The sequence below is a fragment of the Botryllus schlosseri genome, chromosome 10 (assembly GCF_051294905.1).
Source record: "Botryllus schlosseri isolate E-star chromosome 10, Bs_hap1, whole genome shotgun sequence".
NCBI classification, from domain to species: domain Eukaryota; kingdom Metazoa; phylum Chordata; class Ascidiacea; order Stolidobranchia; family Styelidae; genus Botryllus; species Botryllus schlosseri.
The window spans coordinates 10347279-10373542 of record NC_137245.1 but is presented as its reverse complement, the minus strand read 5'-3'; the positions used below and the strand labels follow the sequence as shown (position 1 = coordinate 10373542).

At 39.3% G+C, this 26264-nt stretch overlaps 2 protein-coding genes across 4 annotated transcripts in view; both read right to left on the bottom strand.

Moving 5' to 3' along the window:
- The window catches only part of LOC145449112 (F-box only protein 28-like), a 187760-nt gene that overhangs the window by 36380 nt on the left and 125116 nt on the right, over positions 1-26264 (bottom strand). The window lies entirely within an intron of this gene.
- Positions 1-26264, bottom strand: part of LOC145449090 (uncharacterized) — a 131381-nt gene that overhangs the window by 103841 nt on the left and 1276 nt on the right. For both annotated transcript variants that reach the window (XM_080327559.1, XM_080327560.1), the window contains exons 3-10: positions 25053-25199; positions 23594-23776; positions 18683-18823; positions 18391-18564; positions 13771-13910; positions 11889-12030; positions 7718-7839; positions 5481-5646 (exon numbers count right to left, since the gene is read on the bottom strand). In XM_080327559.1, the coding sequence (XP_080183685.1) occupies positions 5481-5646; positions 7718-7839; positions 11889-12030; positions 13771-13910; positions 18391-18564; positions 18683-18823; positions 23594-23776; positions 25053-25199 (1215 nt within the window). The remainder of the gene's footprint in view (positions 1-5480; positions 5647-7717; positions 7840-11888; positions 12031-13770; positions 13911-18390; positions 18565-18682; positions 18824-23593; positions 23777-25052; positions 25200-26264) is intronic.

The window sequence follows — 26264 nt, the reverse complement described above, 5'->3', positions numbered from 1 at the left end:
TCGGCGCCCGGACATATCGATATCGCAATCTTAGACCAAACATACGTCAATCATTTTGTGCCTAGGTTTCATAGTCGACGGTCTTTCTGCGAGCGCAAACGCAAGGTCGCATATGTTGAACGACACTTTGTCTCGTAATCGCGAATATAGTTAGACTCAATCTGATGCATTAGGCGTTCTTTCATTTTCACAAAGGGGTAACAATATTGAAAGAAAGAAATCAAGTGACAACATGTTACGCGAAGCGTGTAGAAGTTTTTTACTTTTGATGAATCCATCGCAAATTATTCTGCTATATTGTGGTGTACGAAGATCTACCAAAATGTGTGACTGGCTCATGGACCTGCCAATGCGTCGGAACTGACATTTTAGTCATCACGTCTCAAGTGTGGCGGCCAGACTAATCAAATTTTTGGGTGGCCTTCCAAGTTCACAATCTGTGCAATCCATTTTAGATAATATTACCAATTTCGGAAATCACCTCGCGGGCCACTCAAAGTCTTCTCGCGGGCCACCTGTTGGCCGGCCCTGCCCTAAATGTTGCTATGAAATCAAGTTTCGATTTAAGTACAAACTTACAAATTTGAGGGCACATCCACATTGCCCGTAAATCGAGATTTTGACTTTAACATAGCTCATTATAGCGATAAAACACCACTGGTAATCATTTTATACAGCGTCTATGTATGTCGACGTGTTTCTGTCGTTGCATGACTAGTTAGTCCAACTATTTTGCTCGATTTGGCTATAGTATCATTGGCCTCAAGTCTAAAAATTTTGTAATTGAATTGAAAAAGTTCACCGAAGGATGATATTGAATGAAAAAAATACATGATTTTATATAGCCTGATACAAGCCCTACACTTCCCATTAAAAATAATTGCTGGTTTGTACGTGTTGAAGGATGCAACGAAAGATGAATGCGTCGATTGAAATTGATTTTACACCCCCTGAAACCGAAAACAACTGTCACAGACCCCATAACTCATGCAGCTCGAAGTTTTTTGCGTGTGAGGAAAGATTCTGGCAGCATGCAATTGTAGACAAATTCACGGAGTGTGGGATTACACTGGGCTACAATTTTGAACGTCAAATTTGTTTACTTTGATCTAGGCTAATTTTGGCGTTCTGGTTCCAAAAATGCCGCTGGTTTTCTTCTATCACCTGAAGTTTTTGCTCTACGACATTTGCCCAAAATATGCAAATTATTACGAATTTAGCCCTATTACTTTTCCATGCCATATCAAAATCAACACTTTTACCATATAATAAGTTATATAGCCAAGGGCTCGATTGAATTATTAAGAAAAAAGGTATTGGTATCGATTAAGGCCGATGCGTTCACCCATTTTTGGTTAGAGGATGTAATCATCCGAGGATATTTCACACACATATTTGATGCAAACTGCAGGATATGGCAAGAAAAATAAACATTACATTTACTATCAGCTATGAGTTCAATGCCCCGTTCAGCTTATCGATTGTAACTTGAAACTACTAAACGCTCGATAATTTGGATCAAGATGAAGATATCAGGGATAGCAGGCCTAAAGATGAAGATTTTGAAATCGAAGATGATTCAGAACGTAGAGTAGTCCATCAACACGAGTTATTGATCAGACATAAGGTTTACGACTTGGAAGAGAAATCTTTGGAACTTTTAACATCCTTACGAAGTGAGAAAAGATTACTTGGAAGGTATAGAGAAGGTATCTCACTTTCGATCAGGAGAAACAGCCTTTTCTACGTAGGCCTACGCTCGGTAAGCTTTGTGTATTTCCGTGATACTAGCATTGGCATGATACTGTTACCATGGATTACTGGAGGAGTTAAGAATCCCGATTTACAACTCAAGTGAATCGCAAATGCCTATAGCTATAGCCCAGAAAATATCCTAGAGTGTGGCATTCTTCAAAATAGCAACGTCTTAGGTGCAGTTACAATTCCACACTCAGCTAGTCTTCGTGAATAATACAGAAACATTGAGAAGAATACAGAAACATTGAACTGTTGCAATATCACGAGCACGATTCGATCATATGTGTGTCAGCCTTGAAATATTGTGTTTTCTTAGTGGTCAGACAACAGGGATGCACTTGTAACCCTGATACACATGTGTCACTACCATATGTTTATGTCGGACAGCAGACAATCAGGAAAAGACAACCTACAGAACTATGGGTCATTAGCGTAAATTTGGACACTGAAACCCACACTTTTTGTGTCCTGTAGAACCAATATCAGTTTAAATCAACCAATTAAAGCAGCGCAAATGTTTATTTAAAGTTTATTGATTTACTTTCGACTGCTTGTGGTTTTTTGAAACGTTTTATGCAATAAACACAAAATATTAATAGTAGTCCTATTATGTGGAGTATGAGACAATATGATGGGTGCACAACTATAGCATTATCACCGAGCTTCTAGCTGTAAGACTGACTACTTGGACAGACACCTTTACAAGCCGAACCCGAAGTGTATTCCTGCAGCAGACCACATGCATGTCTGTTATCTAAACAATCCAGGAACCCATCGCCGAGCTCAATCAAGCATATCATAACGCCACACTTACCGACAAACGTGACGTTATAGAGATAAACGAGAGTCATTTTTTAATTCAGCTCCCAAAAGTTTGTCAAACTCAATTGTTTGGTCAAAGTCAACAAAAATTATGTTGAGCAGTGTTAGCATAGATAATTTATCAAGTATTTTCGATCCCAGTGTGTTATTGATCCCACATATTCCCTACAACAGGTCACGAGGGCAGATTACCAAAATAATGTGGTTTAGAAATTATTATCTATGTATTCAGGTTTTGCCAACCTTTCCATATTAATAAAAGCCTTTAAATATTCTCAAGCTCTCAGTTCCTAAACCTTACAACTTGACAAAACAAATTACACTGGTCAACAAATTTCAACTTTTTTTCAGGTTTGGGTTTTTACAACTGATTTTGGCTAATTCGGATTTTTTTTATCGCATTACGTTTTTGAGATAAGAAATATCTCTTATTTTTTTAAAATCAATTTCCCCCCCCCCCCCTCCCTGTGTTGCAAAAACAAAGAATTCTAATGCAATAAACACTGTTTTTTCTGCAATAATCAAGCTTAAATTAGCAAAAAAGCATTTTATATTATATTCACACAAATTTACGTTGTCTTTATTAAAATTTCTTGCCTTGGAATAAAAAATAGGCATGCGAAGGAGCAACTCCAAAAGCTGGTACAGGCGTGACATTTGAAATCAAACGAGAAGAAGGAATGCTTCCATACTGTGCTTGACATAATGTTTTCGTTTATTGCGTCAATATAGAAGGGTTTTTACTAGAAATGGGACTACCACAGTAGGATGCAGTGCAGACGAATCGAGACTTTTCATTGATAGCTTCACACGAAGTTTGAAGTGTGTTCTACTTGACAATGGTAACGTGTACGGTTCTATTCCTATATGACATTCGGTGGCAATGAAAGAAGAGTATCGGAACTTCAAAACCGTTCTTTAAAAGCTGAAGTACCATGAGCATGGTTCGCTCATCTGTCTAGAGTTGAAAATGATGAACTTTGTGCTTGGGCAGCAAAGTGGCTACACCAAATACCCATGTTTCCTATGCTACTGGGACAGCAGGGCCAAGGATAAGCACTTGAACAAAGAAGCGTGGCCTCCAAGGCTCAGCCTGACACCTGGAGACGAAACATCATACGTGATCAGTTGGTTGATGTAAAAAAGATCTTCTCGCCTCCTCTTCACATCAAACTTGGTCTCACGAAACAATATGTAGAAGCTTAGAAGGAGAATGTTTTAAGGATATATGTCAAGCTTTTCCTGGCCTCAGTGAAGAGTAAAAGGAGCTGGGTTTTTCAATGGACAACAAATCAGGCAGTTGCTGAAGGATGGAAATTTTGTATAATCAATGTTGCCATTCGAGGCTAGAGGTTGGAATGCTTTCGGCGCTATTTTTTGGGAAACGGAAAAGCAGAAAATTATAAATATATCTTAAGAGAGGTATAGGCTACTGCTTGGTTTTGAATATTTGGGATGCAGGATGAGCATCAAAGTTCACTATTTGAAGAGCCATGTGGAGGAGTTTCCAGAAAACCTTGAGAAAGTTAGTGAAGCACAGGGTGAACGTTTCCACCAGGACATTAAAATTATGGAGGCAAGTTATCAAGGTCGGTGGGATTTATAGATTGGTTGATTTGTCGCCCCAGTGAAAATCGGACAAGGACAAGGACACAGTCGTCACCTGTACCTGGATTTTCATATGATGACTGACTATTGCTGGAGTTTGAAAAGAGAAATTCCAGATACTACGCAAAGGAACATTTGTAAGCTTGAAGAGTTCATATTTTATGAAAGCCCATTTTTGACTTTTTCTGAACTCGCCATGCCCAAGTCCCTTTGAGTCAATCTTCATTTAGGCACTTTGCTACGTTTGTGTGTGTCCTCAGAATTTCTGCATTCAATTGGACTGTCTATGTGGATATTGTGTGAGCTGAACGCATGAAATTTTCATAAAGACAACGCTAATTTGTGTGAATAAAATATAGAATGCTTGTTTGCTAATTAAAACTGGAATATTGCAGGTAAGTCGGTGTTTATTGCATCAGACTTCCTTTTTTTTGACAGCAGAGGGGGTCGATTTTTTTTCTTCAAATTAGGGATATTTCCTATCTCAAAAACGTGATGTGATAGAGAAAATCTGAGGTCATTTACGAATTCGGCGCCTCAAAATTGTGTAGATCAGTGTCATTTATGGAAGATATTTTTAATTTACCGGAGATATCCTTGATAATTAGCGGGTTTACGTACAGAACTATGAAAGTTTCCCGAAAATGTTGGTCATATTGGTTTCCATATATCATCGTTCGCGTTCATAGCTTAAGGAGAGACGAAATAACAAGATTGTAAAAATCTGCCCAGAAATACGCAATAATTTGTGTCGATTTATCGTATTATTTTAGGAGTTCTATTCCAAAATTAATTCACGTGAGGGTATATTGCTACGGTAGTAAAATCTCTTGGTTCAGTCACACCAGGACTTCAGTGGTATAACGTAGGCTTACCATATTTTGGAAATCTAAAAAGAGGACACTTTTTCAGAAATTTGCAACTTGCAAAACCGGAGTAGAATTCTCAAAAACCGGTGAATTTTTCCCACTTCGCGATCGGTTGACTAAAAAAAAAAAAAAAAGGTCATCTTTTCGCTCAGAGCTAAAATCACCGTTTTTCACTCCGAAATACCCGCCGGAGCGTCACTTCTGTGCTAATTTGCGGCATATCACTCGCAATTGGCTCTAAATCTGACCTAAATTTTCAAAAAAGAGGACAAAATCTCAAAAAAGAGGACAAAAGGGCGTCCTCCGAGGACACTTTCAAAAAAGTCAAAAAAGAGGACAAATCCTCTTAAAAGAGGACGTATGGTAAGCCTAGTATAACGTGTAATTGGTATAGCCTACATAATGTGAGCACATGCAATTCACCGTTGCATTCTTTTCCACTGTAATCTTTCAGTATATCAACAGGTTTCAAACGATCCCCTTTGATACAGGGAAGACATACTGGTCGGACGAACCTTGAGTATATCAAATTTTCCTCGGCTTCGACCAATCTATTGCCGTTGGGCTTCATTCTTTTTCCAATACGTATCTATGTGTGTATGAAAACACATGTCAATATTATAACGAAATGTTACTTATACTTCACTGATATAGAAATTGGATCAGTTAGCTCTTTGCGGGCTAAAGGTCGCCTACCCCGGGTATAGGTGTTGAAGGAATTACCCGAAGCAAAATGAATGGGCGACTCCACCTAGAAATCATGCATGCTGATAACTCTGAGGAATAGTTCGATGGGACTGATTTAGGTGTGTTATACGTGGATGCTTGAAACAACTGAAAACAACAAGGTAAAACAACACTTTTTATTGTTCCCATGATCGAATCAAATATTGCCCCGTTCTCTTTTATTCTGTTTACCCCACCGCATCAAACTCAGTGAATGAATGACCTTTTCATAATTATTCATTCATAATTCACATAGCGGCGTATCATACAACGGTTTGCTGGCACATCCTCTATTTCATACATGCTCGTAAAAACGTAGCATACTATCATTAGAAATGCAAATCTCGGGATGCGGGAGGCTTGGGTTGCGAGATGTTAATCAAACTCGATTTGATCGTCCGCGAAAAGTCGTCTAAGAACCCTTGATAAGGTATATAACTAAGAAGATACTTAATGATCTATTTTCAGTGTAGAGAAGTCTACATATTTTTATTGTCGCATAAACGGTACATATTAAACTTTCCACATCAGATATCCACTCAACTCGATTCGAAAGCCTAATACCCGATTAGGGATCGGAGCACTACGGCACTCAATTCAACCCAGCCATAGTAAATATAACCGAGCTGGTAATTTTAGATTTTCCGAATGTCACTCATGTGACAGTTTCATCACCGTATAGGCCTATATGTATCGGCAGAACATTTGGAAATGTAGGTATAGTGATCTAGCATCACACTGCGTGTCGGGGTATGGAAAATGTGATCCCTGACTTGTTGACCGTTGAACCGTTGAGGCTTTCCGGGCAAAAGACGTGAAATATATTTTGCTACATGTAAAGATGAGATTTGTATTTGCATTTGCTTTTATCATTATACATGGTGTAGTTACAAAGGGTTACCAGATTTTCAGATCTTGAAAAGAGGACATGTTGCGAGTTACCAAAACTGAAATAAAAACGGGGAGTTTATTGGGGAAATTATGATCGCAGGAAGCTTCACTTTTATTTAGTGAACCTTCGCGATAATGCCTGTGAAGTCCGTTTTTACGTGTAGTTTGTACCGGTTTGACCTTTCGTGGTCGTCTTCGCTGTCTAACCGCCTAAAAGTCAAAGGAAAAAAAGAGAACGAAATGCGAAAAAGAGGGTATTTAGGCGTCCCCGACGGATTGACTTTTATTGAAAAAATAGGATAAATCCTTCGAAAAGAGAAATATGGTAGCCTATCCCTAAACTACAGTACTTTGAGGTCTTTTGTTTGAAGCACAAGCATGATGGAGTCCGAAAACTTAGTGCAATATTGCCTATATTCTCCGGAAATAAAATGAATGCAAATGTAGCTTAACGACCTACCATATTTTAGCTTCTAATAGCGCAAATCGTTAATTTATTTTTAGGGCGGTGTGAAAAGAAGTGCGATGAATTGAAGCAGGCCTCAAAAGTACGGAGCTTGGGTCCACATAGCTAGAATTAGTGATGTATGGTGACGAAAATGTCACAACCATCTCTGTTGTGGCTAATCACTTTCTCATATTGCCATTATATACTCGACTCACATAAAATTAGTCGAGTCGTGGTCTGAATATTCTAAAATGAAACAGCGTCCATTAGTAGCGCAAGTACAGGGAATGTATACTGGAGCAAATATATTAAGCTAAAATCTTCGCTGTTCACCATTTCTCTCAGCAGCTATTGTACGGGAAATGATCGCTATTAGATAGCTTCCACGATAATATAATTTCTAGCTATTGTACTGATTTTTTTCATTGGTCTCAAGAAAATCGAGTGGCCTAAATTACTATTGATGGTGTCTCCAAATGTCACCGAATATACGAACTTGTAAGGTCAATGTATTCCCGATTATAGGAATCCGCACATTACTATTAAGCTAAGTCCTATAAATATCTATAAGATTTATATCCTGTTGCCTACGTACCAGAGCTACGTCGTAATCGAAACTGCGTGCCTCAAATTTCGGATGCAAATATACACTCTTGGGCTTGAAGATTTGAATATGGTTCGGAATCACAAGTCCCTTTGTCGGAAACTTCGTCATACCTGAAAAGTTAAAGCATCAAATATAATAATTAAGTACGGATTGATGTAAATAGGTAAGGTAGCAAGCCGGATAGTTGCCAGAAAGACTATAGTAATATATTTATAGAACCAGTATTCGCTTAGTGTGTATCGTGTTTCCATTTCTCTGCTCTGGTGTGTCACTGTCCCCTTCACTTGGCGGAAGCTTTCGAACGAATGAATGAAGTTGGCTAGGTAAAGCCTCCAAACCAGGGGTTCCCAACCTGGAGGGCGCCCCCCGTGAAAGCATTTGAAGGAAGGCGCGAAGAAGCGGTCAACTGAAACTTTTTTCGCGCTCTGCGCGATTTACCTCAATTTCACGCGTTTTTCTCTATATATAGACCGAATTTCATATTTTTGAATTCTTTCATCAACAGTATACAATTGAATAGTAGATATTCACATTGAAATAAACCCGAATATTTTCGGCTGACACTCGTCAGGGGTAATCGTCAGCAACTAGTAGAGAATTGGAAAGAACATTGTATATCAACAATCGTATCACAAAATATGACGTCACCAGCAAGAAATTACAAACGAGAGAGCGTTCAATGTACTATTTTCAGGTGGTACACGAACTCCTTTTGTTGACAGAGTTTGGGTTGGTGTATTTTGACTTTAATCAATTTTCCCAAGTTTCATAAGTTTTCATAAGTTTCATAAGTTTCATAACTTTCATAAGTTCCATAATTTACATAAGTTTCATAAGTTTCATAAGTTTTCATAAGTTTCATAAGTTTCCATAATAAGTTTCATAAGTTTTCATAAGTGTCATAAGTTTCCTATCACAAAATAAAGGCACCCGTTGAGAATCACTGCTCCAAACCTATAGTCACGCTTGAGCTCGGTACCTCTCTCTGACTATATTCATATGTGTACGTTGGACCCAAATCTACGCAGGTTATATGCATAAATATATGTATAATATTAAATATAATATACATATTTTTGGTAGTTTTAGTTCTAGCTCTAGTTGCGGATTTTGAAAATTGAGTCGTTCCGGTTCTAATTCTAGTTGGGGATTTTGAAAATTCGATAGTTCTATTTCTAGTTATAGTTGCGCATGTTAAAAACAATTAGTTGGTGAACAACTACAAAGTACGTTTCGTCGTTTTGCGTGAAGCGAGATACCGGTGATCTGTTGAATGATGATTGTGAAGCTATTGCTACAGCTCAGACCATCACTACTAATAGTGACGTAGCCAGCGGGTGAGTTTTGGGGGTCGAAATATCTCCCATTTCTCCATTTCAAAGTAGTAGCACGGCCCCCTTCTTGGCTTTTTGTAAGACACCGTTTACGCGGATGAGATGGCGAGGAGGAGCCTAGATAAACATCCAACACTTGAGTAGGCAGTCTGGCACTTATTGGTGTTGTAGCTGTGGATTATGCCACTACGCTATCTCGCCACTGGTTCTTAACATTTATTGACTTGGGAACCCCTACACCGCTGTGTGGGAATTTATTTTTTCTGAGAATGAGAAACAGGAAATATGTTAGTAGGCTAAGTCAACAGTTTGCACTATATTCAGCTTGTATTAATTTCCAATCATTTCTAAATTGAAAGCACTAAATTTCGTTGTTAGTACAAACTTCTGAGTAGATGTGTTAAACCAGAGGTCTCAAACTCAAATGGGTTCGCGGGCCAATTTCCTAATTTTGATGTCGCCGCGGGCCGCAGCCCTATTATAATAGGGGTATTCAATGTATAATATCCAAGTAGGCCTTATTTGACGGCACCTTGCAGCCAGGCTTCCACAAATATCGTGAAAATGTAATTTACTATTATGCTATTCACGCTTGACACGAAATTTTTTTCAAATATTTGAATAAAATAGATTTCCCGTGCCCCCTGTATGATTTCATCACAATTTCTGATGATACCTATATAAAAATCAGAAAGCCCATTCACATGAAATCGCGAGTAGCGCGAAGAATATTTTCCAGTTGAATAAATTTGCTCAGAAAATATTCCACAGCATATAGGCCTATTTCCACAATACATCTCGTACCCCCTGATGTGGTGCTTCGTACCACGAAGGGGCTACGGACCCCTAGTTAAGAACCCCTGGAATCGAAATGACGAATCGCCGAAGAATCCATTGGTGGTACAGTTGTGGAACGTACCACTACCTTACTCGCCCCCGATAATAACATGGATAGAGAGAACAAACAACACCAAGGATGTAACCAAATATACGTCACGGGGGCCACAGAATGCCAATGTTTTCCATACAGACCTGATTAGATATCTATATACCTTGGGCAACGCAAGCTACTGGCTTTTGAAATATTACTATTCCCCATGGCAGTGTCATAGAGTGTTGCGTCCGTAGGATTAACAAGTCACTATTCCGGGACGCAAGTCCTTCTCTGATTTTAACTTTTGACCCGACGCAACTCGAATAATCTTCAGTTTATCACCAAGTGAATCCAAAATCGAAAGGTCGCACCAAACAAAATCACGATTTTCAGTCACGAATCATCGACGGGTCGGTCATGTTTTATCATCATGAACCTGAAATGTGACGAAATAGCGATCTTCCCAACGCAGGGTAGATTTTAGAAGTGATGTGATAGTGAAGTAATTGTTTAGATTTCCGGTTTTTGTAGTAGTTTTAGAGTGAACTTTAAGTTCTTAAATCTAAGAAAGATATATGATACTGGAATATATTGTCGTACTTGAAATACTTGAAATTCCAAAATGTCTTCGCGGGCCGCACAAAATGATCTCGCGGGCCGCATGCGGCCCGCGGGCCGCGTGTTTGAGACCTCTGTGTTAAACTATTAGGCAATTAGGAAGTTAGAGTTAATGTACAAAAATAATATTTATCCCTCGTAATTATTCAAAACAATGGTTAACAAGAAACTCTTTTTAATCACACCAACCCCCAGACACGCCCTTCTATTAAAATATCAAAATGTATGGGATGTTACAGCTTGGTCACTGGGGTTGCATGTAATATAAAAATCAATTTAAAACATCATATTTAAAACACGGCCCTTGTTAAAAACATTTTTTAAGCCATGACGTCACGAATCTTTAGTTGTGCCATCACAGTAGATTGGCAGTAACAATCGAAAATATAGGGAAAATATAGCTCCTTCGATTAAACGGGCTTCCGACCACTGTCATAAACAGAGCAAAAATATCTTTAACCAGGACTACGTCGTTAAGCCGCATTTTTACGGTCGGCGGTCATCAAAGCACTGGTCTAGGTGAAATTATAAAACTATTGACGACATGGGCAATATATGGTCATTGCTCAACCTTGTGTAGGATTGAATCAGTATTCTATTTCATCGAACAGAATTGGATCCGTATCCCTAAACACCATAATCCGTACATGAGCATCTTGATGTGATGTGCAACGGCAAAATTACCGAGCCCTTATGCTCCAGGGGACGGATATTTCAATGAAGATTTCCTATTGTGGATCGAGCACCCATTGAGCAGATGAACACCGTAACACTCCAACTTGGCTTACTTAACCAGTGACCTTATTGATCTACGATCAGAGTTGATCGAAATGGCAGAGTTTTAACAGCTCGGAAAGATCATCCTCAATTTGGAATATCACTTCTCAACACTCCTGACCACCCAACTCTCTGTCAAAAGCGGTTTTCATCCTTCTTTACATGACCAGAAAAATGTTTACGACAACATACTTTCTGCTCTTGTTGATATTATATCCAAAAAAGAAATTTTAGGTCAATGTTGATGCGCTTGTGATAGGGTCGCTCGAAACAGGGGTACTGCCTTGATTTGCGCAACTGGCTGAAGAAATTCAACGGCAAGGTCGCACTAGAGAAATGATGAAACCTCATGTCAGTATAAATATTGGCTACGCATTTCGCATACTTTGTAGCCTTGCTCATCCATATTCGGATTAGGATTACTAATGATTCTTCCCATTGCGTGGAATGTGTATATGTCTAAGTTTCTAATTCGAGTAAACGGGTGTGCCATTGCGAAAAAGTTTGACAAGCACCGAATGGTACAAAGAATAAGTGATGATCGCAAATAAGTTACCTATCACTAGTAGGAACGTATTATCCCAGGAATTCTTCGCAATGTTTCTTGGAAAAGCATTGTTAAAGACGTGGGCTGCACTCAGAACCCATTCATCGTTGATTACAGATCCCCCTCCAAATCCACCAGCAGTGTTGTAGATCTAAATGAGTATTGCTATATTTATCCCATCCGTCTGTAATATTGGTTCTAAACCGGTGTTCCATGGAACACTAGTGGTTCTGGGAAGGAATATTAACGGTTCAGTGTGAGTAAAGACACACGCCCAACTCGTGCATATGATTTGTTACGTTACGTCCGTTTTGGTCACCATTGGTTCGCGTTCTATGTGCGAACCTCCAAAATTTAAACGTTCACGTTGACAAACGAACCTTGGTAGGTTCTGCACAGTGAACTTTTCCATATATTACAATTTTCACGTCATTATAACATCTTTGGTTGAAATTATTTGCATTTCAAATTAGGACCACACTATGCATGAGACTGGCAGTATAAAAATCAACACTAAACGAGCATGCACCTTGCCAATCTCAATAATTTCACTTGCTTTGTTCCAAAAGCTTTCTGATTGTGAATATTTAGTGACTCTCTGCTCTAAGCTTGACCCGCAATCACACATCATCAATAACGAAATACACTACATGTTGGCAGTCAGCGAATGGTGCTTATTCAACCAAGCAATGAAATTAATATAAAGAATAGGCTACATCGTTTTCTAATGTAACAAAATGCTCATGTTTTTGCATCATACAAACCCAATCCGTGCGACTGGAGTGTTGGCTATTGTATAACTTGTTTATAGGGTAATATCGGTAGCAAGTATGGAAACCGGTTTTACACTCTGCTCAATATCAATGTACCAATAGTCAGAAGCCGAATACATTTGCCGTTATATTCCGTTGCAAGTCCTCGTCGAAATTGTTGGCAAACCGACGGATGATATTGATTTTATGGGATTATTATAGCATTTGATTGCTACAGGTGATAAATATGGTGACGTTTAAAAGTCAGCATGTACTTCGGCATTATGGCATAGAAGTATATGATGTACATCTGATAAGTATAGTCTACTCAACTATAGGTAGTTTCAAAAGGTTGATCCAGCCGAGCGGTCGCATAAATTTTGCGGTTAATCGGGAAAAGCTACTTATGAACTCACACGATGCAGTTTCGCGACTGCCGCGACTGACTAGTGACCAATGGCAATACAAATAAGTGCAATTTATAATATATAATAATATACAAGTTTTTATGACTTTTTCAATCGTGAGGTGGGGCAAGTTTTTCCCTAAATTACTTTCTACCTTACCAAGGTCTATTAGGGTAACTTCGCAAAGATATCAAAACTTTCTCAATTTATAGCTGCCATTCCCTGATCATTCACAGTGGAATGCAAAAGAATTCGGGAAATATGTTACTAATATATCTCTAATATGTGCAAGCTGTCAAGTAACATTGTCATTATAACTCACGTATATCTAGTTTATATTGTCGTTCTCGTATCACCAAGTAGTCCAATTTTAGTTTCGTAACTAGAATGTCGTTTCGGCTCATTTTCGCATGCTCCGCGGCTAAAGTTTGGGTCGAGACAAACACGTTAAAAACCGTTGATTTGGTGACACTGCATTCCTCCGCTGTCGTTGAAATCATCGTGGAAGGGGCGGAATGCATTTAACGCCGTCGCAATCGATTATGAATAGAATTTCTTCAAAACCCCTACCTAATTGTCGTGATCGTCATTCGCGAGTGATTACAGCCGTTAACATAAAACTTTTATTTGTGTACAATTTCCCTAGTTTCCCGGTAAAACGACGGCTTCCGGGATGCAAAAGGAGGGCAACTTCAATAAACGAATCAAATCTTTCGGCAATTCTTGTCTCACCTGATCAACAGAGTATTCCCCGGAAAACATCAATAGGACTTGCCACGGCCATGCTCCCGGTTTTGCATTTGATCCTTTAGTAACTTTGCCGTGTGTCCAGTATTTCTTATCTTCTCCAGTTTGCCCGCAGGCGCTAAAAGCTGATGGAACCTTCTTCAGTCCGATATCCAAAATCATATATTATAGTTTTGCAGTTTAGTTAAAGGCATCGGACATTGCCAGCATCAGTCATATGTCATGCCAGGTAAGCCGTCCACTTCGGTCTAGGTCAGGGGTGGCCATCTGACCCACCTGCGACCGTAGAACGATGATTATGCGGCCGTCTACACGTAATTAAATTAGCGTGTGTCGGTGGCCGCCAACGTGCAATTTGAATTAAAGAATTGAATCATATATTTTTGATAGATATTAAGTCAACGTGAAAATTTTCTTCGCGCAAGTAATAGCGACTTTTTTCGTTATAATATGGTAATGTCCTTGCAATCTGATTCCCACCGTACAAATACGAACCGCAATTTAATCCTGATCGGAGATAAAAAAAAAATATAACTACATGCAAAAAAGTAATTAATAACAACCCTAAGATGCATCATCAATCGTATTGTGCCCAACATTTTTTAAGACAACCTTTCCATCAGCTCCACCGGTAGGCTACATCATATTCCGTGAGCTAAGAAAGGATAAATATTTACTGGTAATATGTGCATTTGTGCATCTACGAATATTACTCATTCATGAATTTGAAGATATTTTCGCGCTCGATGCGACTATAGCTGACGACTCCTAATAACGTTTTTGCAACATCAACAATTGCGATTTCGATGCGTATAGTAAGCCTGCTTCTACAATTAGAATGCATTATGCGCGATGTATTCCACAAGAAAACTAACAAAACACCACAAGGGCTGTCTGTGGTACGAAGTGCCCCAGTGGCCAATGTAACATTGAAATGCGGCCGTGAATAGCAAAAAGGTTGAACACGCTTGGTCTAGGTTAAGTGAGTTGTTCACGGAATCTATATCTGATACCGATAAAATTATTCAGTCTCGCAGCTTATAAGCCCGATACACACTGACTTTCCGATTCAATCATGAAGAAATTCTCCAATTATGTTGCGTGGTGATGAACACTGGCCTTTTTAATCGTAACGTATCCAGGGTACAAATCAGTCAATGCTGCTACTAGGGTAGAAGTAAAAATAACGATTTTAAAGGTTTGTCATATATACTTCAAGTAGAAGTGGAATATGAAGATAAGAAAAGTACCCAATTACGTAATTCCAAAATATAGATTTGAACAATGTGGTGATTTAGGTGTATCGGAGATGGGCACTTTCGAATTTGAAGTGCCATCACTAATATAGGTGCGATTTTCAAAAATATTTTCAGTGACCATGATTAAGGGGGCTCCTTCGCGCATCCATAATGACAATTTCATCGACAAAAGTGATAAAAAATATCTCAAATCTACTTTCTACTTGACAAAATCTAAAGTGGCAAACATGGTAGTCTTGCTAAAAAACTCTTTAATTAGAAGTTGTTGAAAAATACATGGTCTTGCGTAGGGGCGGGCAACTTTTCCTATCGATAGGCCTGATATGGGAAAATGAAATACTGAATCGAATCGTTAATCGAGTTTCTTGGCAAAATCCACGGGAAAATATTCACTGTAAATTTCAAGTCTCATTTTAACCGAAAACGAAGAATCTAAAACCCCGAGGAAAACGAAATACTAAAAAATAAATAACAATTACTTTTATTTGGGTCCGTTCCGCCTATGATTATTACATTAATCAGCACAAATTTCACGTTGAAACTTTGATCTATTTTCCGGCTTATGGCAAGGCATGAAAATGAAGAAAAGAATGGAAGGAACCTTTGTGACGGAACATAACATGCTTGTCACGCGACTAAAAACCGTAAACAAAGAATCGAAGAACCAAATAGAGCAGCGAACTAGAGAATAACCTACAGTCACTATAATTTCACGTAGTTGGAGTTTGCAGCAGACTGACCGCGGGTCACATTATCATGTATGACCGGATATTGTCTGCGGGCCGCGTCCGGACTAAAATACCGTGATCAATATTGACAAGCCAATATACTTCCTACAGCTGCATAGTTTATGCTGATTGTCGAAGTTTCGGTCAGGCTTGAAACCACTACCATATTCTATATCCTGCCACTACCATGCACGTCTAAAGCCCAATACCGAGTTTGTCAAGATACAAATCCACCCAGGGCCGTAACAGCACTTGGTCAGCCCCCCCCCCCCCCAAAAAAAAAAAAAAAAAGTTGGTCTTGGGCCCCCCCCCCATATGATGATAAACGTACCCCCAATCACGTTGTTCGCTTTTGCCACGAAATTAGCCTTACTGATTACTGAGCCAGCGCGAAGCGCATAAATTTTCGATAATTCATGATGAAATCGGTCAATAAGATCGGGAATTGCATATATATTGCTATTAATTTTTATCCTCTCTCTGCTCACGTAATCATTAGAGGTGAGTCAGCTGTATTTGAAAAGGTAGGACCCCTTAATAATAATTAAACATCTCCGGGCGTATACCCGTTGGCAGGAACGAAACAGCATTTCGCCAGGCCCCCGAAAAAAACTTAGGTCTTGGGCTCCCATAAGGTGATAAACCTACCCCCAATCACACTGTTCGCTTTTGCCACGAAATTAGCCTTACTGATTACTGAGCCAGCGCGAAGCGCATAAATTTTCGATAATTCATGATGAAATCGGTCAGTAAGATCGGGAATTACATATATATTGCTATCAATTTCTCGTCCTCTCTGCTCACGTAATCAGATTTACCAGCTGAGTTGAGTGAGGTGTCTTGGAAACTGTAGGGCCCGTTGGTATGACTCCGTAATATGATGTTATTTCGTCACCTCCTGTCTGCTATTAAAAAAATTTAGAATCGCCTAAACGTAGGCGACTAAACTAAAAGACCCACACGATTTCAAATTGGTATTTCTTCACTGGCATATAATTTTTCCCTGCGGGATGGTATTTGTCTTGTGAAGTTCAGATTGCCAAGACAGGAACATTCGGCGCCTGTCATTTAGGCGCCTATGGACAATTTAACCTATATGTATTTTGTCGGTCATCAAAAGGGCAGTCCTTTTCGGCCAAGGTTTTCTCGCCGCCGATCGGTCTGTCACACTTCTTGGAGTCGCATATAATAATATGTCCTAAATCGTTATATGTCTTGGTGCATCGTGATGCGGAAATGGCAAACGTCAATATTCCTATTTCTATAAATCTTGCGTATTTTTTCTTGGCGGAAGATTACCCAAAACACAAAATATCTGGCAACTTGAAATAGCGCCCGGCGCGAAAATTTTGTGAAAAAGTTGCATAAATTTTCAAAAAATACTCTATATTTTATGCTAATTCACGAAATAATTTTGAGCCCCCTTCAAGCTCGGGTCCCCCCAATTGGGGGGTTTGGGGTGCGGCAGTTACGGTTCTGAATGCACCATGCTATAAAGAAGAAATAATACTTATACAATAAATATATATGGAACGGCGTCGAACAGTCGAAACGACTTATCAAAGTCTACTAATCAAATAGATACCGATTTTAGTCTACTGGTGCTATTGTATTACCAGGCTAATCAATGACTAGGCTGGTGTTCGTGCGCTAATGTCGACGAATTCCATTATCTGGCCATATCACTATCAAATATGTATGTATGTATGTATGTATGTATGTGTGTGTGTATGTATGTATGTATTACAAAGTCGATCTCGGCGCTCTCTTTCGAGGCGTTTTGCTAAACGCGGTTGTTGGAGTTGGATACTGTGATATGTACTACCATATAATTTCAATTTGAATAGCCTCTACCGCAATGCCAGGGGAATTGCGCACGTTATACACGGAAAAATGACTGCCCGGAGCCAAATGACTAGTATAGACTGCGACAGCATCATCGAAGCTCCGCTGCACCATTCCCAAGTCTGTGTCGCAATCGAGCAGACTGTGTTGTGAGGCCATGTGCAATGTGCATCATATTGCCGCAAGTAGACGCGATGCCCTCCATGTGTCGTGTCGCGAGAGCAAGCGTGCCTCGTGCCTGGAGGCATGTAGATGATCCAGTGGAGTGCCGACGTGCGGCACGTTAGGTCATTCTAAGACTCAAATCTTGATTACAACCAACCGGCACGTTCTATGTCTCGCACTGTAAATCATGTTGCGGTGATTCTGTTACCGTGTTTGCAGATAAGATATACATGCCATGCATATCCCATTTAATTCGATTTGAAAACTAATTTCTACTTATTCGGTGAGCCATCCACATCGATTTACATAGAGTGTGAGGAAAATTGTATTCTTCTGATGACATACCCGTATAAGGTGCGGTACGGGAAATTGTTAGGGTTGTACCTCATAAAATAATTGTGCGAATAAATCCAAGTTTCCAATTATTTTATCCCTCCTATGCAATCTCAAAAATGATGCGTTAAACTGACAGGAATATCAATCAGTCAGCAGCAGACTAGTAAACAAATTACATTTACAAGATACATTTAATATAGATTACTTAGTTCTGGTATTGTGCAGTTAGTACGTTGATAGCGGTCTTGACAAAAGTCGTTATGATTACTCACGAACACATCTCGGCGCAACTCCAGACCAGATCTTGTCAGATCGGCATCTACGCGTAGAAGGACCAGTTAAAGTAAACCCGTCGTCACAGCCGTACGTAACCGTGTGTCCGTATGTCCGGCTGCTGCCGACGATATAGCCGTTGGCAGGGACCACGAGATCTTGGCATTCAGTATCTGGGTTCATAAAGATTAACCGGACTTAGTCTTCACGCAAAAATCGTTATGTTGCTGTTGCATTCAGAGGAAAACTGTACTCATCAGTCAGGAATTTCAATAGCAGCGGTGAACATACTGATATTGATGCAAGATTTTCCACACCAATCATCACATTCGCACTTTTTGAATGAACCCTTGCAATCTCTATCTTTTTTGCATTTCTTTCTGCATGTCCGTCCTTCTTCCACTCTTTTCAATTTTCTTTGACAGATAAATGCTAAAATATAACCAGTTGGATTGCTTGAGAATACCTGCTTAATCATTTGCAATCGCTTAGATCTGCATCAGTAATAATGTGAGTATTAGGCATTGAACTTGTGAACAATAATCATTAATTATAGAGACTGAATCGACCGTTAACAGGTAGTTCAAAACCGCACGACATCATAATGCTTAAAAATGTAGAAAATATCTAGTTAAGGCACGTGGAACGTTGACAGGACATATAGGAGGCATTAGCAATTTTATGAAATCAGAAATGTGGTAAAGTTTTTGTCGGGAGCGTGCATTTAAAAACTGAGGTTCTCATACCGTGAGGAAGTGAACCTCAATATCGCACCATCCCTAGTGATTATGCCATAGCATTTTTCTGTGACAGCTTTACACATGCATGATTGGCACACATCGATTCACACAAGTTTTTTAACATACAGTAAAGTAAAATAATATATATTCTTATGGTAATATCTCTACCAGGTTAAAAAAAAAACACTGGACACCAGGAACACCACAAATATTGCAGTAATTGCAGTATATTGAAATGATAATCGAGTCTAAAATTTGATACTATAGTAATTGTGAGTAAAAGAATTTTAAGTAATCGTATTTGTTGGTGCAGATTGGTGGAATGTTCAAAATTAGATTTAGTTAGCTTGACACAGGGGTTATTTTACTCGGTCCATATGACGATTGCACCCATAAAAGTGATGCCAAACTACATTCTGACGTACAAAATCCAAAATGAAAGAAATAAGTATTTCTGCCTGCAAAAAGGTTAAATGGAAGTGAAAATAGTCACAAAACAAAACCACACAGGTAAACAGTACAACTCAACTCTGCATATGCAGAAAAGGCAAAACCGCCTTGTTTACTTCAAAAAAGTAGAAGTAATTAATTACTGATGATCTCTGGCTATTTTCACCTTCTCTATTTGATGCACAATGTAAACGTACCATGTACTAGCATTATGGAGGTATTTGTTTCAGTGCGTGTAGCTAGGATCGCAAGATGTTTTAACGAACCTAAGATTTGGTTCGTGGTTGAATATGTTTGAGAACGACTTATGCCAAGTGAATTCGCCAAAAACGCCAGTACTGAACCGTACCATCCTTGGTTATTTATGAGCCAGCACTATATACGTATAGACTAGGGTTGCCATACGTCCGGAATTTCCCGGACATGTCCGGAATTTCACTGAAAAATCTGCGTCCGGGAGGAATTTCTGAAATTTGCCTGAATGTCCGGAATTTTGAAGGCTGGAAGCAGGCTCAAAAGTTTTTCGTAAATCAACATAAACAATATTATTTTCAAGCAGATTTATACTATTCAAAATTGTTCTTCGCGCCGCGCGCGGGTTAACGCAACGTATAATGATATTAGTATGGGCACCAGGCACCACCCTCGCCAAAAATGCAATCACAATGAATATAAATAACCATCATTTACTGAAATAAGTCTGTTTGTAATCGCAATTATAAGCTAACGGTATATTCGTAGAGTTGGTTAAGGCCGATTGAATGCTTCAATCACAGACAGTGGTTCCAAATCTTGGGGTCGTCAGCCTTTATCTGGGGATCGTGATGATGTTGGACGTAATCAGCTTCCTAGGCCGTGAGTAAGTGTGGACAAGCTGAATCGTTTTAGTAATCAGCTTATTAAGTTTTAAGCTTTGCCACGGAACATTTTCAAGTGGGAAATGAAGTCGCGACCATAAAAGGTTGGAAATCACCGGATGTGCAACCTATTGGTGCATTTTATAGCAGTGTTGGGATCAAGTCACTACCTTCGAGTCACGAGTCATTTCGAGTCAATGCACATTTTGACTCGAGTCAAGTCAAGTCAATCGATTTTCAAAGGTCACTCGAGTCAAGTCAAGTCACTCGATTTTTGGAGGTGACTCGAGTCAAGTCGAGTCAAGTCAAGTCAAGTCACGAGTCAAGTCACATTTCAAGTCGAGTTGCTTTTTCGAAGTATGTATGAGGCATGATTACGTCATTGCAATTTGCTAGCTATCTGAAATACAGTTTGAGTGGTCATTGATTCCGAAACGATGAACGAATATAGAGTTAAATATACAAGCAGTAAGGCGCTGTATCGCTCACATATACGTTGAACTGTTAAACTACGTAAATGCATAGCTTCAGTTTATAGTTACCAGCCAAAATGAAGAATAGAGAAACGAATTGACAAGATGGAATACATTACCCATTTACAAATAGATATGACACCATTCGAGCCTGCGACAATGGTTGAGAACAATATAAACTATATTCGACTTCAATTTCAATGAAACAAGATGAGGTGTGGTTAAGGTAAGAACAGGGAACAGAAATATACATATTGCTATTCTATTACTTTACTACCAGAGTAAGCTTCGATCACTTCGTGTGCGGTCAATTTATTTGTGACAGAACAATCGAGGCTCATTGAAACGCACGGCCATTGAATAATTGGTCGCTCTCACGGGTTATGCAAGCGTTTCGCGAACAGTCTGAACATATGCAAGATACAGTGATTGTTATCGACACCGATTACTTGATGACTTGAAATTGACTCGTGAATTTTGCTCCGAGTCACGAGTCAATCCACATTTCTGATACGCCGAGTCAAGTCAAGTCAAGTCATTTTAGCAAAGTGACTCGAGTCAAGTCAAGTCACGTGACAAAAGTGACTCGAGTCTGACTCGAGTCAAGTCATGACTCGAGTCATCCCAACACTGTTTTATAGTAGCCTATCGAAGTATCAATATTATTGACAGAATTCATACATAAAATTTAACAGCCAAATGCATATAGTAAGTGCCTAACAAAGTTAACAAGTTACATCAACTACCATATGGTGGGCCCAAGATTAGTGCTTTTTTTGGCGGAACGGGGGAGAAAAAATGTTGATTCACACCTAATTAAAACACATAAACAGATAGCCGCACCGACCTAACTGTATAGCAGCTGGCTGTCAAACACAATCCTGACAGGTCAGACACGGCCCGCCAGATGATTTCATCCGGCCCGTGGAGGAATCTATTGCAAACCCTAGTAAGTAGCAATCACCAGAGCTCACATTACAGATGGCCCAATTCATGACTTATGTTCCACTTCATTCCTGTATAGTGTATATACAGTCGATGGGCAATGCTTTGCGAGTGTGACGTCATATTGACGGTCAATGTGTTACACCTCATTTTGAAATCCGCTAGTGGGCGCTAAAGAGTGTCCGGAATTTGCTTCACAAAAATATGGTAACCCTAGTATAGACCAGGGGTACCCAAACGGTGGGGAATTCAATGGTCCCAGGGGGGAATAGACGCATTTGTTAAACATTAAATACAGGATAGTCTACAACTACATATTTAGATACACATGTGCGATTACCGTTACCAGTTAACTGCCCTGGAATTTATGTATCGAAAATTATATTGCAGGTTGTTCACAAAAACTCATTATAACTCTGGATAACAGGATGGCGAGATCGCGTATAGTGGTATAATCCGCAGCTACAACACCAATGGGTTGTGGGTTTGAGTCAGACCGAGGTCGACTCCAGAATTCCTACCTAAGTGTTGGAGGTTTATCTAGGCTCCTGCTCGCCATCTCATCCGCGTAAGTGGTGTCTTACAAAAAGCCTAGAAGTGGACCGTGCTAGGTGCTACAAGTCGACAGATACGGAATCAAAAGTAAGGAATTTTGGCGCAGTGTAAATGACCATAGTAGTCGACAAACACCATGAACAACAACAACTCTGGATAACCAACGATGGCGTCACAAACGCATCCAGCACGACCAGTATGACGTAAAATAACGCTTTACCTACATTTTGCGGGTTACCGGAATCGGTTCACAATGCGTACTGGTGTGGTTGTTTGTCTTGTGTACTCAAACTAGCAAATAGCTGCTCCTTAATGACATAAATTAAAAGAAAATACGACGATAGTTTTGGGTAGTGACGAATGAAGACTCGGAATAAATATGAAGTGGGAATGAAGACAAAAAGGTCAGGAACCACTGGTATAGACCAATACTTATGATGATAAAGCATCCCATTTGAAATGCGCGGAATCTTTTCCGAAATAATTAATTGGCCTCGAGAAGAAGGCAACAACTTTATTGTCGGCATTTGAATCCACTTGTATCTGCGAAATAATATTTTTTAACATGAGTTTTCTTCTTATGCGTCATCATTGTCTCCGTAAGGATTATATTTGGTTATACTTAAATTGTCTCGACATAATTCCCATACAGTGCGAAGCAAGAAAAAACAGTGGAAAGGGAACTCATAAAAAATTATTCATGTGACTGCATCCCGTGGTGTCCACTAAAATTAAAGCGGGATCTTAAGTAACATCATCAACTTTACAGGTTGATTTTCATATCGGATGGTTGCCGGTTTAAAACCATAGCTACAAAAATCTGAGGCACATATGCACGCATGCATGATATATTGCACAATGTATACAAACGACCGACGACTCTTGCACTGCACTAATGTAAGACAAATTCTGTATAGTACCAAGACTTTTAATTAATATTATGACGAGGATCAAAGATTCCGTGTAGTAAATCTTTCTCGTTGCATGTTAATACAGTGGTAGCACAATTGCGAATGACCCTAATTACTGTAAGAGTGTAGGCTACGTATATAGTGTGCGTGCAGTGTCGCATCATGTCATCTTTACTCTAAGGCCAATATTAGCGATAAATCCATTACATAATTTTACAAGAATATATACATATATTATGCTTTCTTCATTGATCAAACTTACTGATCTCACCTGTGCAATAAGGAACAGATCCGGACCATCTACCGTCGGCCAGACAGGTGATGCTCGACTTTCCTGACCCTTTGAATCCTACGTCACATGAAAAATTCGCCACTGTTCCAACATTGTATGGAGAGGGCGAGGATGTAGTGATATCCCCATATCTTATGGGATCGATCGATGGGCAGTGAGTGCCTGAATGAAAAATAAAGACGTAATTTACAGCAATAACGTTTTATTTACGAATAACACTGATATGTGATAATATTTGCTTGATCCCTGAAGAAAACATGATATCAACTGAATTGTAGGTAAAGTGAAAGCATATGACGTATGCAGAAGTCGTCAGTAACGAAGTACTTCTACTTTTAGTGGCACTCAACTAGCGCTTGCCTACTTGCATTACTTGTACAAGTGATCATTACGGCAAGTTTTTGCAACTTTTGCAACTTTGTTTTACAGCTTCCGGCAGCTTCTTAAATACTAGTAAGATATGTAGAATGCTGTTTTAAGCTGTTTGAAGTGCAACTTTTTGCAACTTTTGTCCATTTCTTTTCATGCAAGTTTTTGCAACATTTTGAAACTTTTACGATTTTTCATGAAAGTATTTTTGATTTTGGTGAAAAACACGGCCAAATTCGACTGAAATACTGTAAATCAGCACTGAAGTAACACTCTTACGGGTTTGTTTGTTTTTGGGGTATTCATGGTGTTTGTCGACTACTATGGTCATTTACACCAGGCCGATATTCTTCTTATTTTCCGTAACTGCCGACTTATAGCACGGCCCACCTCTAGGCTTTTGTAAGACACCGCTGACGCGGATGAGGGGGCGAGGAGGAGCCTAGGTAAACTCTTACGGGTATTTCGGGAGCTGAGCCGGAAAGTTGACTTTTTTTTAGTCAACCGAGCAAAATGTGGTCTTTTAGTGCAACTTTTGTGAAAAAATAAATGCAACTTTTTACTGCAACTTTTGTCGAAAATAAATGGTTCTTTCCACGGATTTAACTGCAACAAAAACTTGCCCTAGTGATCAGGAGTTGACATACGTCCACTACTAGGCAACTTAAACCATTTTAGGACGAAACTATATACTTTTACAACTCGAATTTATGAAAGTAGAAAGTAGTATTGGGTGAGCTTACATCGCTTTTATCGGTGAGATTGTATTACGAACGAAGTGTAATACCATTTGTATCGCAATATTGGAATATCTGCAGTCACCTTGCGTTATTCACGAAGATACATCATTCAATTTCGAAAGTAGCCTGATTTTTTCGACTTTTATTTTATATTTTCACTTGTTTTGACAGGTATTGGAAATCTCTATTTCTACGTGTAGTTAACAATATTAATCACTATAATATTTGACCTGCTATGTCAAAGAAATCGTGGAATTAGTAGCAGTAGTCAAGCAAGAATTAAAAAAGGCAGTTATTTGATCAGTGGGTATTTGATCGGTATCACTTACGAGTGCACGACTGCTCATTGCATTCTTGGGTTTCGGAGGACACTCCCGCGCATATCCGATCCGGAAGGCACGTTCTTATCCTTCTTCTTTCGCCGCCGCCACAAGTCGCGTCACACGCGCTCCATTCATTCCACGCGTTCCAAGAGCCTTGACAAGTTTATTTGGCGTTTAATTACAATTTGGAGACCTAAGTAGAGATTCGCGAAGGTGTTGCGGGGGTCTCGATCTGATCATCATCGTTGTCAATTTCCTATGTTAAGCAATGGATTTTTCGCAATATTTCAAATACGATTTTACAATAGTTTAAATTCTCGGTATCTTTAGTTCAATTTTCATTTTAGTTACGCGTTAACGCGAGAGATGAGTCCTATATATTCACAGAAAATCCATCCGCAAGCGACGTAGATCAGGCATATAAAAACAAGTATCTATACAATTCCGCACAGGAATCGAGGCGACGCGATGAGATCGTACGCAGAGTTTTTCAGTTTTTTGTAGAATATACACACAGTGAAGCAATGCCGTGATAATAAATATTGCCATATTCATAATCTATTCCACAAAAAAGAAATTTATATATATATACTTCAAGTAGACAGGTAGGAAATGTACAAGCTACGTAGTTTGAAGAGACAAAGCCACCAGATATCAATGTTTTATGTAATATATAAAGTGACCTCTGCATTCAAAGCCTCCAACCGGGCCGAGGAGCATAACTAATAATGGCCCACGTACTTTAGCAAGATTGCAACAGCACACGCATATCCGCGTAAGCGGTGTCTTAAAAAGCCTAGAAGAGGACCGTGTTCTAAGTCGGCGGATACGGAATCAAAATAGAGATTCTTATCGGCCTGGTGTAAAATGACTAACAGCTAAAACTCAATGGATACCAGATCAACGACAACGGTAACCGAGTCGAGAAGCAAAGCAAGTTATTGTGAACTTTCTAGCTTGCACGCAGCTAGTATAATTATTGCCGATGTGGAATGCGGCAAATAATGACACATGCCGTTTTTTCTTCTTCAAAATATGGTTGACAATATATGGACTCTGTTTTATAACTTTTGCGTTTTCCAGGTGAGAGTGGCTGTCGAACCACTTTGCGAACGTAACCTATCATCGTATGCCCGCTTGCACGCCAATACGTAAATTTGAATTGCATTATTAATAATAATAATATTATAAATCACGAGTTTTAAGTGGTGCGTGTCG